Source organism: Petromyzon marinus, unplaced genomic scaffold, assembly GCF_048934315.1.
Source record: "Petromyzon marinus isolate PM22_M1 ecotype Great Lakes invasive population unplaced genomic scaffold, UKy_Petmar_22M1.pri1.0 PM_G_Scaffold_2, whole genome shotgun sequence".
NCBI classification, from domain to species: domain Eukaryota; kingdom Metazoa; phylum Chordata; class Hyperoartia; order Petromyzontiformes; family Petromyzontidae; genus Petromyzon; species Petromyzon marinus.
Genome location: NW_027422761.1, coordinates 4817501 through 4827590, shown reverse-complemented (window position 1 = coordinate 4827590; position 10090 = coordinate 4817501). Strand labels below are relative to the sequence as shown.

General features: G+C 55.6%; 1 protein-coding gene across 1 annotated transcript in view; it reads left to right on the top strand.

Annotated features, from left to right (window-relative positions):
* The first annotated feature begins 2327 nt into the window (after window positions 1-2327).
* The window catches only part of LOC142912363 (uncharacterized), a 19175-nt gene continuing 11412 nt past the window's right edge, over window positions 2328-10090 (top strand). The window contains exons 1-4 of the mRNA XM_076060531.1: window positions 2328-2440; window positions 3073-3193; window positions 3604-3794; window positions 9473-9915. Coding sequence (XP_075916646.1) covers window positions 2362-2440; window positions 3073-3193; window positions 3604-3794; window positions 9473-9915 — 834 coding nt within the window. The 5' untranslated portion in view covers window positions 2328-2361. The remainder of the gene's footprint in view (window positions 2441-3072; window positions 3194-3603; window positions 3795-9472; window positions 9916-10090) is intronic.

The following is a 10090-nucleotide window of genomic DNA, read 5'->3' as shown; positions in this document are numbered from 1 at the left end:
ATCATAGGCCTTGACCAGGTCAATAAAGCAGAGATGTAGGTCTTGTTGGAATTCCCTGCACCTCTGCTGTAGCAGACGGACAGAAAATATGGCATCTGTGCAGGACCGCCCTTTCCTGAAACCGCATTGGGGCTCCGCAAGCCTCTCCTCAGCGTGCCTGGCAAGGCGATGCTGAATAATCCTTGCCAGGACCTTTCCCGGCACACTGAGGAGTGAGATGCCCCTGTAGTTGCTACAGTCTGTGCGGTCCCCCTTCTTAAAAAGGGGGACCACCAGGGCATCGTTCCAATCCTGCGGAACCCGTCCAGTGGTCCAGACTGTTGTTATGATGTCATATAGGGCAGTCTGTGCACAAACGCCACCCTCCCTCAGCATTTCACTTGGGAGATCATCTCTGCCCGCTGCCTTTCCTGGTTTCAGACTCCGGATCGCCTTCAATACTTCCTCAGCAGATGGCCCCTCAGGCAGCCACTCACAGGGGGTGACCTCTTCCAATATTTGAGGCACCGCAGCCTCAGCAGGGTCATCCTCACTTTGTGCCACGATGTTTTCCTGGCTGAGGGATTTTCCCTCCCCCAGGACTTCACAGAAATGCTCAGCAAATCTGCGAATCTGTTCCTGGGGGTCGGAGATTGGATCACCGTTTTTTCCCCTAATGATGGTAATAGGTGTGGTGCTGCAGGTTACTTTTTTGATGGAGTTAAATAGAGATTTGTGATCACGGGCCACTGAGGCAGACTCCATCTCCTCAGCAACCCGCGACCACCACCCATCCTTGCAGCGCCTCACGGCTCTCCGAACCTCCGAGCGAAGGCTGCGGTAAGCCTCCTCATTCTCTGACGTGGGATTCTGTAGCCGATGACAGTGGGCCTGTCGCTTTTTCTCAACCATCCTGAACACCTCCTCTGTCAGCCAGGGTCTCTGGGGAGGTCTGGACTGCGTACCCAAAGCAGCCATTGCAGCTGCATGAGTCACAGTCCTAAACCTCGTCCATTTACCCTCGACATCAGGAGGAGTCGGGGACGATGCTAATCCCAAGCCCATGGGCTGCACAAAAATCTAGCAGCCTCCTACCGTTGTTATTGAGCTGATCTGGCCCATGCCCTCCAATCACTCCAGACCAGGTGCCAGTATCATGACCAACTCGGGCATTGAAGTCACCCAACATGATGACTCTATCCCGAGGGGCCACTTTAGCCAGCACCTGTGACAGGAGGTCATAGAAGGCATCTGACTCATCGGCTTTGCCTGCATCCCTCCACGGATGTTCATCTTCGGCGGGGGCATAAGTAACCAGGACCACCATTCCTCGCCTCCGGTTGATGGGAAGGCGAGCCCAAAGTAGCCTGGGGCTTACAGCTTCCCACACCTCACCGCCACGCTCCCACGCCCCTTCATTCTTTTGTTCAAAAGAAGACCCACACCCTGTTGTTTGGCAGTCTGCTGCCCCGAGTAGAGGACTGTCCACCCCTCATGGTGGCAGGAGCCAGAGCCGGTCCACCGGACCTCCTGAATGCCGCATAGATCCAGGCGGTACCGGTCCAGCTCCCGACAGAGGAGTGGCAGCCTCTCCTCTGCAGTCAGCGTTCGAACATTCCACGTGGCCACCCGTAGTGGCTTTTCGTTGTTTCTGGAGTAGACCCGAGGGTAGGTATTCAATCTCCTGACTCCGCTAATTGGGGTTTGGCCAGGAGACGTCATAGGACGCCTGGCCCCCCGGGGCCTCCGGCACAAGCTTATTAGTTACATATTTCAGTTTAATTCGTAGTTTCGTGGTAATTAATTGAAGGTGGAGGGGTTACCAGCCCCTCGCACCCGTCCAGAGCCCCCGTTTAGCCCCTGTGGTGGACATATATGCCATGAGGGGAGGAGCCAATCAAAATTGGATCTCCCGCCACAGCACTGTCCACGACAAAGTTGCCCGTCCGGCACCGCGAGGAGGTAGGGGGTTGTTTTTCCGGACCACACACACAGGTACACACACACAGGTACACACACAGGTACACACACAGGTACACACACACAGGTACACACACAGGTGCACACACAGGTACACACACAGGTGGGCATCACACCCACACACGATAGTCGATCATGTTCAATTCTCATGAAATCAAAGTAGGAATCGATTCATTAAGATTAATTTTCGACCGCTTAATTCTCATGTTATCCGAACGGAAATCGATTTAATTAGCTTAATCAACCGTATATCGATTCCCATGTTATCCCAAATGAAATCGACTCTATACATGCGTTACTCTACAATAATCGATTCCTAATGTTATCCCATTAAGAATCGATGCGAGTATAGTTAATCGAACCGGGAATCGAATTTCTCTCCACGTGACTAAAGATCGCTCCATGGCGATGCGTCAACTCGTCTCTAGACTTGGCCTACTCTTCCTCCTCCTCCACCTCGTCACGTGGTGCAGCAGCCACGGTGAGCCGAGCCGGTCGATACATCGGGTGCCAGGTTGTGGTGGACGTGGGGAGCGGTGGTGCAGTGGTTAGCGCACTGTGTGAGCGAGTGTGGGGAGCGGTGGTGCAGTGGTTAGCGCACTGTGTGAGTGTGTGTGTGGGGATCGTTGGTGCAGTGGTTAGCGCACTGTGTGTGTGAGTGTGGGGAGCGGTGGTGCAGTGGTAAGCACACTGTGTGAGTGAGTGTGGGGAGCGGTGGTGCAGTGGTTAGCGCACTTTGTGTGAGTGGGGAGTGGTGGTGCAGTGGTTAGCGCACTGTGTGAGTGTGTGTGGGCAGCGGTGGTGCAGTGGTTAGCGCACTGTGTGTGAGTGTGGGGAGCGGTGGTGCAGTGGTTAGCGCACTGTGTGTGTGAGTTTGGGGAGCGGTGGTGCAGTGGTTAGCGCACTGTGTGAGCGAGTGTGGGGAGCGGTGGTGCAGTGGTTAGCGCACTGTGTGAGTGTGTGTGTGGGGAGCGGTGGTGCAGTGGTTAGCGCACTGTGTGAGTGTGTGTGTGGGGAGTGGTGGTGCAGTGGTTAGCGCACTTTGTGTGAGTGTGTGGGGAGCGGTGGTGCAGTGGTTAGCGCACACTGAGTGCCGTTTGCCCATCTCCCCAGCCCCGGCTTCTCCACTGAATGTGCGCGTGGAGTCTCGAGACCTGCTGACACAACTCCGCTGGGACCCAGCTGACGTGAACCCCGCCACCAGCAGCGTCACCTACAGAGTGGAGAGCAAACGGTGAGATGCTCGCTCACTCACTCACCCATTCACTCACCCACTCACCAACTCACTCACTCACTCACCCACTCACTCACTCACCCACACACCCACTCACTCAGTCACTCACTCACCCACCCACTCACTCACCCATCAACTCACCCACCCACTCACTCACTGACTAACGCACTCACTCACCCACTTACTCACACACCCACTCTCTCACTCACCCACTCACTCAGCCACTCACTCACCCACCCACTCACTCACCCATCCACTCAACCACTCACTCACCCATCCACTCACTCACTCACCCACTCTCTCACTCGCCCACTCACCCGCTTGCTCACTCACTCACCCACTCACTCACCCACCGACCCACTCACCCACCCACTCCTCACCACCTCCTCCCCGTGTCTTTGTCTGTGCAGCTATGGACGAGCCCACTGGCGGACCATCTGCGCTGCAACAACAGAGACTCGGTGCGATGTCTCCTCAGCTCTGCGGCATCCCGGTGACCGCTATCAGCTGCGCGTCAGAGCCACCATTTCATCATCGTCACCAGTGGCCTCACCAATCTCCTTGCCCTGGGTCGTGGTTGAGGTCTTACCCTTGAAGACAAGTCAGTGGCTTTGTCTATGTGTGTGTCTCTGTGTGTCTGTGTGTGTGTCTGTGTGTCTCTGTGTGTGTGTCTGTGTGTATGTGTGTCTGTATGTGAGTGTCCCTGTGTGTCTGTGTCTCTGTGTGTCTGTGTATTTGTCTGTGTGTCTGTCTCTGTCTGTGTGTATGTATGTGTGTATGAGTGTCTGTATGTGAGTGTCTCTGTGTCTCTGTGTGTCTGTCTGTGTGTATGTGTGTCGAAAAGCCACTACTGGTGGCCACGTGGAATGTTCGAACGCTCACTGCGGAGGAGAGGCTGCCACTCCTCTGTTGGGAGCTGGACCGGTACCGCCTGGATCTATGCGGCATTCAGGAGGTCCGCTGGACCGGCTCTGGCTCCTGCCACCATGAGGGGTGGACAGTCCTCTACTCGGGGCAGCAGACTGCCAAACAACAGGGTGTGGGTCTTCTTTTGAACAAAAGAATGAAGGGGGCGTGGGAGCGTGGCGGTGAGGTGTGGGAAGCTGTAAGCCCCAGGCTACTTTGGGCTCGCCTTCCCATCAACCGGAGGCGAAGAATGGTGGTCGTGGTTACTTATGCCCCCACCGAAGATGAACATCCGTGGAGGGATGCAGGCAAAGCCGATGAGTCAGATGCCTTCTATGACCTCCTGTCACAGGTGCTGGCTAAAGCGGCCCCTCGGGATAGAGTCATCATGTTGGGTGACTTCAATGCCCGAGTTGGTCATGATACTGGCACCTGGTCTGGAGTGATTGGAGGGTATGGGTCAGATCAGCTCAATAACAACGGTAGGAGGCTGCTAGATTTTTGTGCAGCCCATGGTCTTGTAATTACCAACACGCTGTTCCGGCATCGGCGCATCCACACAACATCATGGATGCATGCCGGGTCCAAGCAAGAACATCTGCTGGACTACATAGTGACGGACCAGCGAATGCGAGCCCATGTCCTTGACACCAGGACCTACCGTGGAGCTGATCTGCCCTCTGACCATCGACTAGTCATCTGTAAGATGCGCCTGCCATTCTTCCACTCCGGTGGTGGGTGTACACCCAGGACCCCATTCCGACCTAAAGTGGCCTGGTCTCAGTTATCTGATGAAAGTTGCAAGCGAGAATTTCATCATCGCTTGCGGCTGGGATTGGCATCGTCCCCGACTCCTCCTGATGTCGAGGGTAAATGGGCGAGGTTTAGGACTGTGACTCATGCAGCTGCAATGGCTGCTTTAGGTACGCGGTCCAGACCTCCCCAGAGACCCTGGCTGACAGAGGAGGTGTTCAGGATGGTTGAGAAAAAGCGACAGGCCCACTGTCATCGGCTACAGAATCCCACATCAGAGAATGAGGAGGCTTACCGCAGCCTTCGCTCGGAGGTTCGGAGAGCCGTGAGACGCTGCAAGGATGGGTGGTGGTCGCGGGTTGCTGAGGAGATGGAGTCTGCCTCAGTGGCCCGTGATCACAAATCTCTATTTAACTCCATCAAAAAAGTAACCTGCAGCGCCACACCTATTACCATCATTAGGGGAAAAAAACGGTGATCCAATCTCTGACCCCCAGGAACAGGTTTGCAGATTTGATGAGCATTTCTGTGAGGTCCTGGGGGAGGGAAAATCCCTCAGCCAGGAAAACATCGTGGCACAAAGTGAGGATGACCCTGCTGAGGCTGTGGTGCTTCAAATATTGGAAGAAGTCACCCCCTGTGAGTGGCTGGCTGAGGTGCCATCTGTTGAGGAAGTACTGAAGGCGATCCGGAGTCTGAGACCAGGAAGGGCAGCGGGCAGAGATGATCTCCCAAGTGAAATGCTGAGGGAGGGTGGCGTTTGTGCACAGACTGCCCTATATGACATCATAACAGTCTGGACCACTGGACGGGTTCCGCAGGATTGGAAGGATGCCCTGGTGGTCCCCCTTTTTAAGAAGGGGGACCGCACAGACTGTAACAGGGGCATCTCACTCCTCAGTGTGCTGGGAAAGGTCCTGGCAAGGATTATTCAGCATCACCTTGCCAGGCACGCTGAGGAGAGGCTTGCGGAGCCCCAATGCGGTTTCAGAAAAGGGCGGTCCTGCACAGATGCCATATTTTCTGTCCGTCTGCTACAGCAGAGGTGTAGGGAATTCCAACAAGACCTACATCTCTGCTTTATTGACCTGGTCAAGGCCTATGATACCATCAGTAGGCCTGGGCTCTGGGTCGTTCTTCGTGCTTTTGGAGTACCTGACCCTCTGCTCACGATCATTAAGGACCTTCATGATGGTGAGCGGGCCCGGGTAAAACTACGTGGCCGGGAGTCAGAGCCATTCCCTGTACACCTTGGGGTGCGACAGGGATGTCCTCTGGCTCCCACATTATTTAACATCTATTTTGACCACGTAGTTCGTGAAGCCTTCAATAGCTGTACCGGGGGAATCTCCATATGGTACAGATATAATGGGAGGCTGATCGATGCCCGGGTGCGGTCAAGGGATGGCTCCCTATTGCTCAACCATGTTATGTATGCCGATGATTTGGTAATAGCTGCTCATTCAGAGGAGGAGTTGGAGACGCTGCTGCTGAGACTGGAGCGTGCAACTAACAGATGGGGCCTTACCATCAGCCCCACCAAAACTAAGCACCTGCCTGGGTATTTTGTACCATCGGACACTCCACCCCCACAACTCCCAATCGGTGATGGGGCAGTTGTGGAGAGAGTGGAGAGTTTCCCATACCTGGGCAGTGTGCTTATGACTGGCTCCAGTTTAACAGCAGAGGTCTCACTCCGAATCAGTCGAGCGGCAATATCTTTTCATCGGTTGCGTAACGCTGGTCTGTCGCTCCGCACTAAGCTTCAGGTCTTCTCGGCCACGCTCATTCCCTCCCTTCTCTACGCTTGCGAAACGTGGACCCCCCTAATGGAACATCTTCGCCGGTTAGAAACATTTAGGCTGGCCTGCCTACGATCCATCCTGGGTTTAACCAGACTGGATTGTGTGAGGAGCTCACAAATCCTTGAAAGATCTAGGCAAGGACCCATCGGTGAGCTCCTCCGGCGGGCAAGGCTGCGATGGCTGGGTCATGTAGCCCGCATGCCCAGCCACCGCATGCCGAAACAGCTTTTGTTCGGCCGGATTGAGGGGGCAAAACGGGCGCGGCACGGGCTAGAGAAGAGATGGAGTGATGTGGTACAGGAGGACGTGGAGCTGAGTGGACTTGCCGATGACTGGTACCAGCGGTGTCAAGATCGGCCTCTGTGGAGGAGGCTCGTGAAGGACGCTACTGGGCAGTTGGAGGCAGTCGCACTCGAACAACAACGGAGGGCGGAGGAGCGACGCTCACAACAACGAGCGGAGCGCCGGGTGGCTAAAGCACAGCAGGTTGGCACAGTAGGAGGCACAGGTGGTGCATCAGCCAGTCATCTCAGTCAGTCGACCCGTGGCACCTGGGTCTGCCCCATGACCTCCTGCCAGCGGGCGTTCGACACTTCACGTGGCCTCAGGGTGCACATAGCCTGGCACAAGCGTCGTGGTGACGTCACCGCCACTTAGTGGCGAATGGCGGTTGTTGTCTCTGAGTGTCTCTGTGTGTGTGTCTCTGTGTGAGTCTCTGTGTGTGTCTCTGTGTGAGTGTCTCTGTGTGAGTGTCTCTGTGTGTCTCTGTGTGTGTGTCTCTGTGTGAGTGTCTCTGTTACACCTTGGAGTGCGACAGGGATGTCCTCTGGCTCCCACATTATTTAACATCTATTTTGACCACGTAGTTCATGAAGCCTTCAATAGCTGTACCGGGGGAATCTCCATATGGTACAGATATAATGGGAGGCTAATCGATGCCCGGGTGCGGTCAAGGGATGGCTCCCTATTGCTCAACCACGTTATGTATGCTGATGATTTGGTAATAGCTGCTCAGTCAGAGGAGGAGTTGGAGACGCTGCTGCTGAGACTGGAGCGTGCCACTAAGAGGTGGGGCCTTACCATCAGCCCCACCAAAACTAAGCACCTGCCTGGGTATTTTGTACCATCGGACACTCCACCCCCACAACTCCCAATCGGTGATGGGGCAGTTGTGGAGAGAGTGGAGAGTTTCCCATACCTGGGCAGTGTGCTTATGACTGGCTCCAGTTTAACAGCAGAGGTCTCACTCCGAATCAGTCGAGCGGCAATATCTTTTCATCGGTTGCGTAACGCTGTGTGGAAGCTACCTGGTCTGTCGCTCCGCACTAAGCTTCAGGTCTTCTCGGCCACGGTCATTCCCTCCCTTCTCTACGCTTGCGCAACGTGGACCCCCCTAATGGAACATCTTCGCCGGTTAGAAACATTTAGGCTGGCCTGCCTACGATCCATCCTGGGTTTAACCAGACTGGATTGTGTGAGGAGCTCACAAATCCTTGAAAGATCTGGGCAGGGTCCCATCGGTGAGCTCCTCCGGCAGGCAAGGCTGCGATGGCTGGGTCATGTAGCCCGCATGCCCAGCCACCGCATGCCGAAACAGCTTTTGTTTGGCCGGATTGAGGGGGCTGGGCGGGCGCGGCACGGGCTAGAGAAGAGATGGAGTGATGTGGTACAGGAGGACGTAGAGCTGAGTGGACTTGCCGATGACTGGTACCAGCGGTGTCAAGATCGGCCTCTGTGGAGGAGGCTCGTGAAGGATGCTACTGGGCAGTTGGAGGCAGTCGCCCTCCAACAACAACGGAGGGCGGAGGAGCGACGGTCAGAACAACGAGCGGAGCGCCGGGTGGCTAAAGCACAGCAGGTTGGCACAGTAGGGGGCACAGGTGGTGCATCAGCCAGTCATCTCAGTCAGTCGACCCGTGGCACCTGGGTCTGCCCCGTGACCTCCTGCCAGCGGGCGTTCGACACTTCACGTGGCCTCAGGGTGCACATAGCCTGGCACAAGCGTCGTGGTGACGTCACCGCCACTTAGTGGCGAATGGCGGTTGTTGTTGTGTCTCTGTGCTCTGTGTGTCTCTTTGTGAGTGTCTCTGTGTGTGTCTCTGTGTCTCTCTGTGTGTCTCTGTGTGTCTCTGTATCTGTGTGTGTGTCTGTGTGTGTCTCTGTGTGAGTGTCTCTGTGTGTGTCTCTGTGTCTCTCTGTGTGTCTCTGTGTGTCTCTGTATCTGTGTGTGTGTCTCTGTGTCTCTGTGTGTCTCTGTGTGAGTGTCTCTGAGTGTCTCTATGTGAGTGTCTCTGTGTGTCTCTGAGTGTCTCTGTGTGAGTGTCTCTGTGTGTCTCTGTGTGAGTGTCTCTGTGTGTGAGTGTCTCTGTGTGTCTCTGTGTGTCTCTGTCTCTGTGTGAGTGTCTCTGTGTGTCTCTGTGTGTGTGTCTCTGTGTGTCTCTGTCTCTGTGTGAGTGTCTCTGTGTGTCTCTGTGTGTCTCTGTGTGAGTGTCTCTGTGTGTTTCTGTCTCTGTGTGAGTGTCTCTGTGTGTCTCTGTGTGTCTCTGTGTGAGTGTCTCTGTGTGTTTCTGTCTCTGTGTGAGTGTCTCTGAGTGTCTCTCTGTGTCTCTGTGTGTCTCTGTGTGTGTGTGTCTCTGTGTGTCTCTGAGTGTCTCTGTGTGAGTGTGTCTCTGTGTGTGTGTCTCTGTGTGAGTGTCTCTGAGTGTCTCTTTGTGAGTGTCTCTGTGTCTCTGTGTGTCTCTGAGTGTCTCTGTGTGTCTCTGAGTGTCTCTGTGTGAGTGAGACGTCATCTCTCCCCCCCCCCCCCGTGTCTCAGCTGTGCTCAGCGCTCCTACGGTCACCGTGACGCTCCACAAGAGACTGACGGTGCAGGAGGAGGAGGAGGCTGATGGTGACGAGGAGGAGGAGTGCCGTGTTGAGGATGAGGACACCGAAGACGATGATGACGACTACGATGACGACTACGATGACGACTACGACGATGACGATGATGACGATGATGATGATGACGATGATGATGACGATGACGTCGCTGATGATGCGGACCGTGTCAACACCCACCACGGCGTTGATGACCACGAGGATGACCACCACGACGACGAGGATGAGCACCACGACGAGGAGGAGGAGGAGGGAGAGTGGTGGGAGCTCTCCGTGGCGGTCTCCATGACGAGTGGCTGGAGGAGGAGAATGGCGCGGAGTGACGTGGTGCATCACCAGCAGGCAGAGGTCTTCACGAGGGGGGGCACCACCATCATGGTGAGGGTGGGGGGGGGGGGGTGGGGGGGTGGGTGGGGGGGTGGGTGAGTGGGGGGGTGAGTGGGTGGGGGGGTGAGTGGGGGGGTGAGTGGGTGGGTGGGTGAGTGGGTGGGTGGGTGAGTGGGGGGGTGGGTGGGGGGCTGAGTGGATGGTTGAGTGGATGGGTGAGTGAGTG